The sequence below is a fragment of the Perissodus microlepis genome, chromosome 5 (genome assembly GCF_051167445.1).
Source record: "Perissodus microlepis isolate ML-2025 ecotype Zambia chromosome 5, ASM5116744v1, whole genome shotgun sequence".
NCBI lineage: Eukaryota > Metazoa > Chordata > Actinopteri > Cichliformes > Cichlidae > Perissodus > Perissodus microlepis.
The window spans coordinates 27,163,412-27,177,204 of record NC_140465.1 but is presented as its reverse complement, the minus strand read 5'-3'; the positions used below and the strand labels follow the sequence as shown (position 1 = coordinate 27,177,204).

General features: G+C 36.9%; 1 protein-coding gene across 2 annotated transcripts in view; it reads left to right on the top strand.

Annotated features, from left to right (window-relative positions):
• Positions 1–13,793, top strand: part of cenpp (centromere protein P) — a 117,246-nt gene continuing 103,453 nt past the window's right edge. Inside the window, exons 1-6 of one of the 2 annotated variants that reach the window (XM_084929113.1) lie at positions 1–106; positions 923–1,093; positions 1,168–1,322; positions 1,783–1,871; positions 4,347–4,435; positions 12,070–12,166. In XM_084929113.1, the coding sequence (XP_084785239.1) occupies positions 939–1,093; positions 1,168–1,322; positions 1,783–1,871; positions 4,347–4,435; positions 12,070–12,166 (585 nt within the window). In that variant the 5' untranslated portion in view covers positions 1–106; positions 923–938. Of the gene's footprint in view, positions 117–922; positions 1,094–1,167; positions 1,323–1,782; positions 1,872–4,346; positions 4,436–12,069; positions 12,167–13,793 lie in introns of both variants that reach the window. The other variant, XM_084929112.1, reaches the window with a different exon arrangement.

Below are 13,793 nucleotides of genomic sequence, written 5' to 3'. Positions count from 1 at the left end.
GGAGGCAATTTCTTCCCCCCTCGGATTTTAGAAAAGTGGTAGAATCCAGAGGGCGCGAGCTTCCGAAGTGCTCGGTTCCATCTGCTAAGAAACGGAAAACAAACAGGTAAATACAGGTAATCATTACTTAATAATGGCAGAACTCTTTTATATCAGCTACTGACATAGAACTGTGAATTGTTAAAAACACTTCTTCTTCACAACGGAAACAGCTGTGGAAAGTTAGCTCGACAGTTTGTCCGTTGTTGTTAACGTTGTTGTTATTTTTATAGTGTCTCGTTAGCCGGGATTTACTGGTTCAACTAATGAAAGCGTAACCACTTTGACACCTTTTTTCTTACTTGGTGCGTTTATAGTTTAAAAGTCTCGAAAAAGCACCTCTTCAGTGGTGCTGTGTTCACTTTTCACCGTTTCAGTAAATTCGTCTGACTAAAGGAGTTTCACCAGTGTCAAATAAAGAGAGATTAATTTTGAATTCAAATGCAAAGCTACTCTATTAGTCCAAGCGTCATGGATTCCTATCACTTCACTCTGCAAAGCTGGATTAACCTAAACTGGAACAAGCACCCATGACGAGAGAGTTAAGAGAAGGAAAGTAGGGCTGTTTGTGGTAAAACAGTGATTCTCTGTTAGAGTCAAAACCATTTCTTTATTCATCATAATAATTAGTATAAAATTATTGGTTGATTGGATTATTAACTAATATTAAATGAAAATTAGCAATGTCTGTAATATAATGAAGTTGATCCAACTTTTCAGATTGAAAATATGTAATTCCTCTAAGTACAATTTTTTTCCTTTCTTTTCTTTTCCTGTAGATTTGTGGTTTTAATCTGTAAATTTCAAATTGATACTTTTTTATAAGTTATAAAGTTGTGCTGGCAAACTAATATGCGTGTCTTTGTTTTAACTAAATCATTAGATTTTTATCCTTCAAGATGGAGAAGATGAGTGATGAGAACACCGAGGAGGTGAAGGTGCTTGAGTCTGAGATCAAGCGTCTTCAAGCTGAAGTTGAATTGCTGCAGCACCAACAACAGGAAATCAATAAGGACATAACGTTCCACTACAGCCAACAAATGGAAAATGCTCTGTGAGTTTAATTTTTGTTCTGCATTTTGCAAAATCTGTCTACAGCTTTACATCATAAATTATTTGGCTTCACAGAGTGTTCATGTGCGGGCAGAGACAAGAAGGAGGGAAGGAGATGGTGATGTCCAGACTCAAAGAGGAGCTGGAGGAGCTGGAGGAGGATGTGAAACTGCAGACAGAAATTAATGGCATCACTTTGAACAGCTGCACCACAAAGACTCTACAAAACAGTAAGAGCAGGGTCTCAAACCACAGTCTTCGCTGCCATCTGACCTGTTATGTATTAAATAGAAGATTAAGATTCCATCAGAATATAAATCTGATGCATCTTAATTATTTATGTCATTTAGTGTTTTAATTTGTTCCCTGTGTAGTTTAGTATATAATGTATTTTTATTTTATTTTTTGTTGTTTGATTTGTTTTTGTTTGTATTTTTGTTTGTTTTTTCCCATTATCTGCAAGGTTTTGATGAGCTAAACAATATTCATTTGGTTTGTGCCTGCATGATTGACACTGATCAAAAACTTATATGTGACTGTATGCCAAAAAAGACAGGCTTCTACCATGAATTTAAATAATGCATGAACAACATTCTTTTGGAACACAATGCACTGTAAGCTTTAAGGTCCCTTCAGTGGATTTTGGTATGAAATGATAGATCTAAAAATAACTGCATTTGTGTATGTTAGGTGGCAGAAAGCTGGTTCAGCAGCTCTCTTTGTCGGGTAACTGCTCTGAACTGGTCTTCCAGGTCGAGTTTCAGCTTTCCGAGATCAAGGTGAGTTGTTATATTTCCTTCCGTTCTTGTTTATGGATTGTAGTTTTCCTCCGGTCTGAAACTGTTCATCGAACTCTTGCTTTGATTTTTGCAAGTACTTTTCAGCTTATTTTATCTTGTGTCCATATTTCTAAGCCATCTAGTGTCTGATTTTCTGCTTTTTAACCTATTATTGTTATTATTATTATTATTATTATTGTGTAACCATATATGTAGCTGTCACTGTGACCCAGACTTGGTGTTTAAGTCCAGTTGAGTCTGCATGTTGTAGATATGTTGGCTCAAATACTCAAAATCTCAGTCTTAATAAAACTTATTATTTTAAAAATTAACTAAAATCGTGGCTTTAGCTTGGGACTGTATAGATTATTAGTTGTTATTGTTATAGGCTATTATTATTATTAGTATTCACATGTATCTCTACTTGTCTTATGCACAATCTGTTTAAGGTTTTGATTATACAAAGACTGGTGTTGCCTTAATTTTACTCCACTTTAATCTGCGACAGATGAAACTTGTTTCAATCTTTAACTAAAGTAGAAAATAAGGTATATAAACATTCTCAGAGACAAAAACCATACTGAATTCTTTCTGGAGTACTGTGTCCAGCCAGCAGAGGGTGACAAAGCCATGTGCCTTAGTGTTTCACTGATGAGTGGTGTTGTTTTACAATTCTTGTGATGATGTCTGATATTCAGTAACAATAATAAAACTATGATTATGATATTCACCAGTAGCTTACCTGGGAAATGTTAACATGTTTTAAAAGGCTGCAGGTGCCTGAACACAGTATCCTCCTAAATGATTTGAAACTTGCAAAAATGGCTAAATCAGGTGTATATTTATTTTCAAAATTGTGAACGTAACCGAACACACGAGGACAACTTTCAGCACTTGGAGCTCTTTCAGGCTACATTTGTATCTGTAACAAAAAAGTTCTGAAGTTTTATATCCTACCTCATATCTAGGCGTGTTAGAATCCCGTTTTTGACTGTCACATAAAAAAAAAAGACAATTCAACATCAGCTAATAGTGTAAATGTAAAGTTAACAGTAATTTTAAATTTATTGTGCAGTATAATGACCAATAAACCAGCTTCATGTTGGTCCAGAAGTCTTCTGGTTTTAATTTGAGCTCATTTGGCCACCAGTGAAGCTGGGCTTTAGGGATAATGTATATAAGCTGTTTCGTGAAGTCATTTAAGATGCAGATTTTACCCATACCTTTTGACATAAGTAACTCAGTAAAGAGACATAAGTAACTCAGTAAAGACTTTAATTGTTTGTTTTCTGGTTTTAATTCTAGCTGCACTGACTATTAGAGCAAGCAGATGGTTTTATTTAAAGCTTTTCTCCTGCATGGCTCAAAAAATGTTATTAAAATTACAATTATCCAAAGGGTTTTAACTTGTTTTAATGAGAATAGTAATTGTTTTGTTGATTTGAAACCGTCTCTTCTTACCTTTAATTGTAGTTTAATTTTATTGCACCTTAATGTGGACTAGCACAACTTCCAGTAACCTTAAATTGTTTTGTTTGTTGTAACACATTGAAACCAATCATGAGCGTATCTCCATACATATATATATATATATATATATATATATATATATATATATATATATATATATATATATTAAAAAAAACCACCTTTTTCATTAACACAGAGAAAGAGCTGTTTAGTTGAAGCCAAGTTCAGCATGAAGGCTGGTGGGGTGGGGTGAAATGGCTAGCCTAACTCTGTAAAACATTTAGAAATTTAACAAAGGTTAGATAAAAAGCAAGGTTTTCTTGTATATTTAGTTAAAATACAAACAGGTGAGTAAAAATAATACACATTATGGATTGTGGATGCTCTGAACTATTTCTTTAGAGCATCAACTGGGCCCTTGGCTTTTCCTGAAAATATTTTCCCCAATTTAATAAGGCTAAATGATCAGTTTTGTTTTGCTTCTCACATTCAGGGAACTGAAAAACAGGCTTAATTTGTTAAGTTTTTATGTGTCACCACTAATCTGCCCATTGTTTATTACCCACATTTTGCTCCTGATCACATTAACGATGATGAAAAGATATGGTGAAAGTGTAGCTTAGAAACTTGACTGATTATATATCAGTTACATAATATAATATATATAGTCCAGACACTGAACTGTAAATGCTTACTCAGCTGTTTGAATCTGTAAGAGAAATGAAACCAGTTTAACTCAAGAATAATTATATAATAGAGATTAAAATTCAAGAGGAGATTTGAGTTCAGTCACTTCTGTTGTATTGTTTTGCTTTGCTTTTGTGAGTTCTTATAATTGGACAATAGTGAAATCCGAAGGGCCATGCATGACATGTCAGCGTGACATTCTCTTAATCTGACAAAGTATTTAAAGCAGAGCAACACAGATGGGTGAAACTGGTCACTGTAAATAAAGTGACTCATTGTGCTGTAACTGAATAATGGATTGTGTGTTATTTCCTGCAGGACAGTGAGAGATCAAAGAGGACCATCGGCGATCTGAATGTGGTGCTCGATTCAAGTGACCTGCAAAACTTCAGCAGCTTCTTGTCAAGGTGAATGAATTAACAGTTAACCTGTGTTCTAAAGAACTGTACTCAAAGGCAGAGCTGTTCACTTCAGGAAGAGCAAAACATGAAGAATCATTTAAATATTGAGTAAGTGGCATGTTTTTGGACAGACATTTCTTAAAGACATTTATAGTGTTCCACCTGGTTGGTCACATAGAAAGTGACAGAAAAAGTAATGTAATGGATGAAAAATTAGGTCTAAATAGACATGCTAAATACACATGTTCCTTAACTTCCATACCTTTGGCCAATTACTGTGGTCAGTTTCTCATTTATTTACACTCTGTCTGTCTGGTCCAGCTCCACATGTTTAATATTGGTTGTTATCCCTGTCAGAATGAAGCTGCCTGTATAATTTAACTGAAGTGCTTATTAAAGTAGATGAAATTGTCACACAGCAAACATCTCTCTTCAGGCCGAACCTTCTCACTCACACTTACTCATTCTTGGTCTCACAAATGGCAAGCCTTTCCAAAGACAAACTCAAGCACAGGTGTTACTCATTACATTTATAAAGGCTGGATTCCTTCTAGGTGTGTTGCATACTGGCACAAACACCTGTAAATGGAGCAGAGCCATCTATAATATTAATTACACCCACTCTTTTCCTGCTGTGACTGTCCAATGTATCTGAGCTGAATCTGGTCTTATTATAGGTTTACTCAGTGATGCTTGGAGCTTTAGTCACTGTTTTTCCCCAGCAGGTGCTTTTTACACAGCAAGAAAAAAATGTTAATTGCTATCAAACCCACTGGGTTGCAAATTATATTTCTGTCTAGAATCCCCATTTAACCTTTAATAAGGTTTCTTCTTGTCTTTAAGTAATGTTCCACCCTTATTGTCTTCTACCAGCTGAGAAGTTCAGGTTTATATTGTAGGGTAAAGACCCAACAATATTAGAGGGAACACCCTAAGAATCCCACTGGTTACTGATGGTAAAGGAGAAACCTTTTAACAGGAAGAAACGTTCAGCAGAACCGGGCTCAGGGAGGGCCATCCATCTGCCATGAGGGGAAAGAAAAGAGAGCCGAGGGAGAGAGTCAGAGTTTAATCATTACTAATGCTGGTTTAAACCTCTAAATGCAATAGTGATGATTAAACACATGGAAAGAAAATTGTTGAGTGAAGAAGAAATACTCAGTGCATCATTGGAAGCACCCAGCAACCAAAATCTATTGCAACATAACTAAGAGATGGTCTTGGGTTATCTGGTCTAACCCTTACTGTAAGCTTTATCATAAAAGAAAGTTTTAACCTAATCTTAAAAGTATACATAGTGTCTCTCTCAAATCCAAACTGGGAGCTGGTTCCACAGGAAATGGACCTGATACCTGAAAGCTCTGCCTCCCAGTCTACTTTTAGAAACTCTAGGAACCACAAGTAAACCTGTAGTCTGAAGCTAAGTGCTTTTTTGGAATAATCTAATACTGTTAATATATAACAGGGCTTGATCATGCAGAATTTAAGTTCAGGATTTAACAGTAGGCCAGTGAAGAGAAGCTAATATGGACTGTGGAAAAGGTTTGACACCATGGTCTAGTGAAACTTTTGGTTTTGCTTGTGTGTTTAACAAGAGAAGTGCATGTTTCTTTAAAAACAATAGCTAGTAAGTAAATGAGAAGTTATTAACAGTGCCTACACACGTATTTGTGCGTAAATCAAGCGCATGAACAAATCAGGATTTATTAGTATGTTCATGCCTGAATTTCTTCGTACTCTAACACCTAAACAAATTTAGAGGGTTTTTGTGGCCAGGCAGGTGGTTGTGGTTCAAATATCTCACTGTTTCAGTCTGCAAATACCAAAGTGCCCTTAAGCAAGATACAGAACTCAGAATTGCTTACCATGCATTCATCAGAGTGTGAATGTTGTGTGGGTGAATGAGACGTGGTATATAAAGTGCTTTAAGTACACAGTAAAGTAGAAAAAGAGTAGAAAAGTGTTATAGAACCAGTCCGATTGCCATTTACCACAAATGATGGCCTGGCTCTGTTAGGAAATTTCAAACACAAGTCTTTAAAATGAGTACAATATACAATATACAATCAATATAATTTTTTTTAAAAAAAAGTACTACTAATAGTAATATTAAATATTTTTATTATTATATCTTATTATTTCTTAGATTATTAATTGTTTTCCTAAACACCATAAGCCACCATATGTACAGAATTGCAATCAAATAAATAAAAAATATAATTGCATGTAAGCAAAACAAAATCGTAAATGTAGTCACAAGGTAGTTTTTAACCTTGTGATTTAAACCAATTCCACCACTTTCTCTACTTCATCTTGAAGGAAACGGGTATGCAGATATTTGTTTATACACAAGTTGGTAAGAACAAATAGGCTGGTGCACACATTTCATAAATCCAACGGTAAATGTGTTTTGTGCAGGATAAGTACATTCCCACAAATACGATTTATTTCTATTTCTTCATTTCTTTTTTAATTCCATTGAATCTCCTGCTGTGCTCTGAGTGAACTAGATTATTGTTGCGTGCACCAAAGTGGTGCATTTTAATGGAGGAAAAGGTTAGGAGACCCTACCTCCTAATAACTAGTGTTGCCCCCTTTGGCTGATATAACTTCAGCAAGACGCCTTTTGTAGCCTTTTACCAGTCTCTGACATCGATCAGAAGAAAGTTTGCCCCACTCCTCAACACAGAATTCTCTCAGCTGTGTGATGTTTGAGGGTTTTCTTGCATGTACAGCCCGTTTCAAGTCACCCCACAGCATCTCAATAGGATTAAGATCAGGGCTTTGACTTGGCCATTCCAGGACTATGGATGTCTACTGTTCTGGTGTCCAAATAATTCAATTTTAGACTCATCTGTCCAAAAAACATTATTCCAGAAGTCATGGTCTTTGTCTACGTTCGCTCTGGCAAACTTCAGTCTGGCCTTAATGTTTCTCTTAGAGAGCCAAGGTTTTCTCCTTGCACACCTCCCATGAAAGTCAAACTTGTGTTTTTCTGATAGTAGGGTGATGCACTTTCACATCGACAGTAGCCAGAGCCTGCTGTAGTTCCCATGATGACATTTTAGGATTTTGGATGACTTCTTTGAGCATCTTGCGATCTGCTCTTGGGGAGAATTTGCTTGGATGGCCAGACCTGAGCATGGTGGCAGTTGTTTCGAATGTCCTCCACTTGTAAACAATTGATGGTGGTGGAATGGCTGATGTCGAATTCTTTTGAGATCTTTTTAAATCCCTTACCAGACTCATAAGCAGCCACAATCTTCTTTCTGAGGGCATCAGACAGCTCTTTATATCTCACCATGGCGTTCACTTCAACAGTCAGGAGCACACCAAACTAAATCTGAGGTTTAAATAGGGCAAGGCTCCTTTAAAATCCTGGTTAATGATGTACTGATCATGTGCACCTGACAAGATACACCTGTGTGTGTGATTTTAACCATTTTAAGTGGGATAATAAGTGGGGGTGTCCTAATTTATTCCTCACCAGAAATTGCATTCTTTTAAAATTACATTTCACATAAAGTTTTAGAAAGGCTTTTTATTTTTTAATTGTTTAGTTATATTATTTGGATCCCTCAGTATCATTAAAATTGATATTAAATATCCACATCTCCAAATATATTTTAAGTATACAGGCTTTCAAAGGGTGTCCTCATTTTCTCACATGACTGTATATTATAGTATTTTGCTGTGCAGATGAGCAGTTTTCTGCTGTAAAATCAAACTGATGTTCTCTTTGTTTGTGGATTATAGACTAAACGTGGTTTTTATATACCCAGGTGCATTTTCTGTCCCTATGACCACAATCTGCCAGAAAGCGCCTGGTCTGTCAGTGAATCAGCAGCAAAGAGCAGAAGTCTGATTTGCTCTATATCTGAGGCCAGACCACATCTGGATTGTGTGGCCCAGTCTGAAGAATTTGGCAAACAACAGATGGAAAAATACTTGAGATAATGATTCAAGACACTGGTGCCTTGTCAGAAACTCTCTCTCTCTCTCTCTCTCTGTGTGTGTGTGTGTGTGTGTGTGTGTGTGTGTGTGTGTGTGTGTGTGTGTGTGTGTGTGTGTGTGTGTGTGTGTGTGTGTGTGTGTGTGTGTGTGTGAGAGAGAGAGAGTCTATCCAAATCAGATGGATAATCTTTGTAAAGTCAATGTGGTCTGAGCTGTTGAAGATAAATACTGACAGTAGGACCTTTGTTCATTGTATTAAACCAGCACACATATATTGTTTTCACATTTGTCCCACTGGCTCGGTGAAGTGATCTCTTAACTCTGTTAGTATTAAAAGTAGCACAGCACTTCTCTGTGGCCACCCATGTTTTGATAGTATTCACAGTGCAATACAGAATCTCTGCAGTTACTCAAGGCTGTAAAAAGTGCTGAAGGTGAGAAAGATGCTGCGGATTGTCATTATTAGCTAATAATGAGTCATTTTGTATCTGTATTGAGAGCAACTTTCAGGCAGGTGAGGTTATGTGTTGGCAGCTGTACAGCAGGTTACAATACAACTGTTTCAGGCTTTTAAGTCAAGTTTAAATAAATTTGCTATGTAATATCTTGGCGTCTTCAAAACCGAGAGGTTTCTTTGTTTTCGGGGGTAACTGATGTGAAACACTGTTGGTGTTCTGCAGTCTGGGATAGATTTAAAGGACTGGATTTAAAGAAGATTACATCAGACAGACTCTTTTATGGATGTTTGTCGTGTGGAGATCCAGGCCAGCTTATTTATGAACTGTTTTGACTTCTAGCCTCCAGTGGGGGAAACACCGTCAGGCTGTCAGTTTTCTGAAGTGCAGTTTAACTTGTCAGACTGATAGTGTCAGGAAATTGTGCACACTGTGTTGAGGTCATTATAGGAGCAGGAGATATTCATCAGCTTTGCCTCTCAAAGACAGATTTGTTTTTTCAACAGCTGTTGCTTTAAAGGTGCAGCAACTGTTATGTCACGTGTGCATCTTTTTGTACAAAATGCATCCAGTAATTTGGAGAACTTTGCATTATTAATCCTGTAAGTCCAAGTCATCATCGGTGATGACCCCAACCATTATCCTCCCAGTATGGTTTGTTTTTTGTTTTTTCCTTCCAGATCTTACTTGATAGCAAGCTGATTGGATTTACTACCAGTGTACACAGAATATTTTATAGATTCTTCAGAAGCAGTAGAACTAAATCAGTCAAACTAGGCATTGGTCCCATTCTCCCTCTCTCTTCCTCTCTCTGTCTTTCTGGTCCTCCTCCATTATATGGCAGGGTGCTGCCATGTTTCCATCAGGTCTGTGTGGAATAACATCATCTGGAAATGTAACCCGGCTGCCGTCTAGCCCCGGGCCCCCATGGAAAACTCTGGAAATCCTTTAACTGAATGTCCCAGTTTCACTCAGACAGACCAAAACAAATACTTTTTTTTTTGCCATTTCTGTTATGACATACAACACATTATAAAGAAGTAGGCATTTTTTTTTGCAAACTACCTCTTTAGACAATGTATTTCTTGTATAAATATATTTAAATCACAATTAAGATTAATCACCAAGACAGCTTTCTAAAACCTGTTTTTACCTATATAAGTTATAATAATTTGACAACAGTCATTTAAATGGATCTGTCAGGACTCCCTTATTTGTTTAAAGGTTTATCTTGTTGAAAAAGCATATTCTCAGGGCTTTGAAGAGGTTTCCCAATTAGTTAGGTGATATATTTAGAGGGAAGTGTTTGGTGTTATGAATGTATTTCATGGCAGAAGAATGTCTTACCTGAGCCTTTACAATCTGCTACAGGCTAAACCGGCCTCATAAAACAATTTTACTACTGATTAACTTTGACATAAACAGGCTCAAAACAAATGGTAACAACTTGAAGTCTGCAAATAAAACTTGCAAACTCTCTAGCAATATCTGAACTTATAATTGTATATTTTAATCGATTGCAACTTTCACTTTTATTCAGGTCAATATGGTGTCTAGAACAGGGCGATATGACCAAAAATATTTATCACGATATACATTTGAAAATTTGCGATAACGATATAACTGACGATATAATTGACACTAGACAAAACACTTTACAACTCCACAACTTTATTAGTGCAAAAAAACCCAAAACCCTTCAATGTATTTTCACTTAAACAAGCAGCTTTTGTGTGCATTAAAGTTATATAAAAATTTAACAGTGCAAGTGCAAATTCCTTGCTCACAGTTTAACCAAAAGGCATTTCCAGTGGAAATTGGCCGACATATCCTCAGCATAACCATATATAATATCCACAAAACTTAAAAAGAGGTTATACACACACAATACGGTAATATTATGTTGAAGCACAGTACGTATCACTCCGCGAGGCTCCTGCCTACGATAGCCGTAATGCTCCGACAATCCATCAAGTGGTGCGGGTTCGTAGCTTAGCAAAGTCGTACTAAAACATTTGACAGATTTTCGAGCGCCGTGTACCACATAAAATCGTTTCGAGGTCAGTAAACACAACCAGAATTCATACATAAGGCACACGGGATTATAAGGGGCACTGTCGATTTTCAGAAAAATCAAAGGATTGATTTTAAGTGTGCCGTATTTTCCAAAAAACACGGTAATAACAACGGCCCGCTAGCATGCTCTACCAAAAATAGTGCTTTGTTGTGTATCTGACGGACTAAAGCTAACCCACTTCCACACCACTGAAGTTGCAGCATTTTTAAAAACCAATTCTGGTTCATCTGTTTCATTCAACGATCCACTTTCGCTCTTCTCATTCTGCGTCGCTGCCATGCTTTTTCCGCTATGTGCGTATGAAAACAAAGGCACTGCGCATGCGCGTTTTACCCATATTCTATCGCAATATTTCATTTTCTTATCGTTGCCCAACATTATACCGTATTACCGTGAACGGTATGATATGGCCCAGCCCTAATGGTGTCTCCCTTTTCCAGAACAGTGGAGAAATCACAACATAGTTTTTATGTTCATTGTATTTATTTATTGCATGAAATTGTTTAGGTGCTGTTGTTAAAATTATAACATTAAGAAAACCCTTATGGATTGCTAAGTTGTTATTTTCTTCAAGATTGTTTATACAGACATTAATGGCAGTAATGATTTCCAATTGTTGTAACTTGCCTCATTCTCCTCATACCATCAACCAAACAAACCAACCTGACACTCTAAATAAGCTACAAAATTTTCCTGCTCCCCCTTTGACATCACTGCAACCGCTTTCCTCCACCACCACAATCAGCCATCTGTAGGCTGCTGGAGGATATTTACTCTTACATAAAATAAATTTGTATGGAGTGACTAGCCTGTCAAAGTAATAACCATACCATCAAGCTTGTACTGTGTTTTAAGTGCAAACTGTCAAACAATAGCACACTAACATGCATGCACACTTTGAATCAGTATTTCCAGGATACTGTTGAGGATTGTGATAGCTTAGAAAAGTGTTCTTAATGATTTTTGCATTCTGCCTTTGTTGGCCCAGTAAGGGCGAATTGGCATACAAAAATCAAAAGGAGAGAGGTGCACAAGGTCCCTGTTTGGAATCAAACTATGAATGTTACACTCATGTGGCATGGGCTGGAGCCATTTGGCTACTTGGTGGGGGGCTTAAATAAACTGCTTTAGTGATCTGTGCAATGTAATTTCAGGGTAGAGGAGAGCAGGGATCTTCTGCTATTCTTCAGGACCTTAAGAACTTTTTCAGACAGATGTGATGACCGAAGCAGAACTTTCCAACAATTCCAAGTAAGTGAAAACACACATGCACCAAAATGGACGGTCCGGCAAACTCGCCCTCACAAACCTAACAAATTTAACCACCTGATCTGTACGTCATGAGCTAACAGAGTAGCTAATCAGACCCATACATATTGCCAGTAGGCATCCTCCTCTGCTTTTGAGCAGGCTAAGTAGGCCATTGTAGTCGATAATAAATACAGAGAGATCATGTAGACATCTAGTGGTATTGTGAAGAAGTGCACATAGATTATCTAGATAAAGAGCGGTTTGGTTAAATGTGAGAGAAATTTAATGGAGACATATGTCTTAAGGTTAAACTTGGTGAATGTACGAAGAATGGCTATATGGATACCTAGGTGAATCGATATGGGTGGAAAAATGTTCCTGTTGATGATTCATCATTATGGGTCATCCTTTTTATTCTATGTGAGTTGTCTTTTTTTCTGTTATCTGATTTTCAGAGAATATATTTTATAAAGTGAAAATAGTGAAAATACAACACTTCCAAAAAGTGACACTTACTACAGAGATAGACAATTGGAGAGGAATGAAAAGCGTAGAATACCATGGGTTAATGCAGTAGGTGTGAAGTGGTGCGAGCATGATAATATGAGATATTAGGGTGGGACTTTGTTGAAGAGGTAGCAATGAAATATCAAATAGTACATCAAGCTGCACAAGCAATGTGGAACCTATTCTCCTGTTCACTTGGAGAATGCAAAGTTCTGCCAAGTTGGCTGAGCTGAAGGAGGATTAACCCACATTTTCCATACTGGTCTATGTGTTCCAAACTCTTATTTTGCTTTACTTGCATTTTTTCAGGTCTTGTATGGAAAAACAAATTTCCCACCACAACTGTTTTGCTGTTATGTATTCCATGCTTTTATGACACACACAGACAAAACATGTACTTGGAGGAATAAACATATAAAAATACAGAAGCAGAGGAGCTGACATACATCTCTGCACAAGAATCCTAAAGTTTTTTCTGGCTGATAGCATTAACAAGGCAGTTTCTGTCGTACACAACAACAGGTATAATTAGCAACATACAATTTCAGTGCTAACTGGGTTTTCGGTATTGTGGATAGGTAGTTGGAAATTTCTCCACACATGCATAAACCAATACCCACATGCTGAGTTCAGCAATTTTTGTTTTGCTGTTTGTGTTTATTGTGCTAGTGGTTTGAATTAAAAATCGACTTCTGTCTTTCCAGTACTTTATTATGACCAAGAACTTACTATCATTAGCTGGAGCATGCACACTTGTCTAATGTACAAGCTGTTACTTGCCTCGAACACAACATTGTTACTTACCCCTGGTGTTTTCTTCATCCACAGTTCTTTGTATTTGTAGTCAACTCACTGTGAACACTGATTGACGTTGATGGTTGTGCCATCATTGCAGCTGTCACAAAAGGACTGATTGTCGTTCACTATTATCAGTATCTTCTACTATTCACTTTACTATTGTAATAAATGTGTAATGGACACATAGTAGCTGTCAGCAGCTTGAAAACACCGTTAGAGTGGGCAAAATACATATTTAACATGGTTGTGAATTTTCTAAGTAAATATAGAAATATATTACTTATATATTCTTTTGACATGAAATTCTCACCAGATGTTAGTA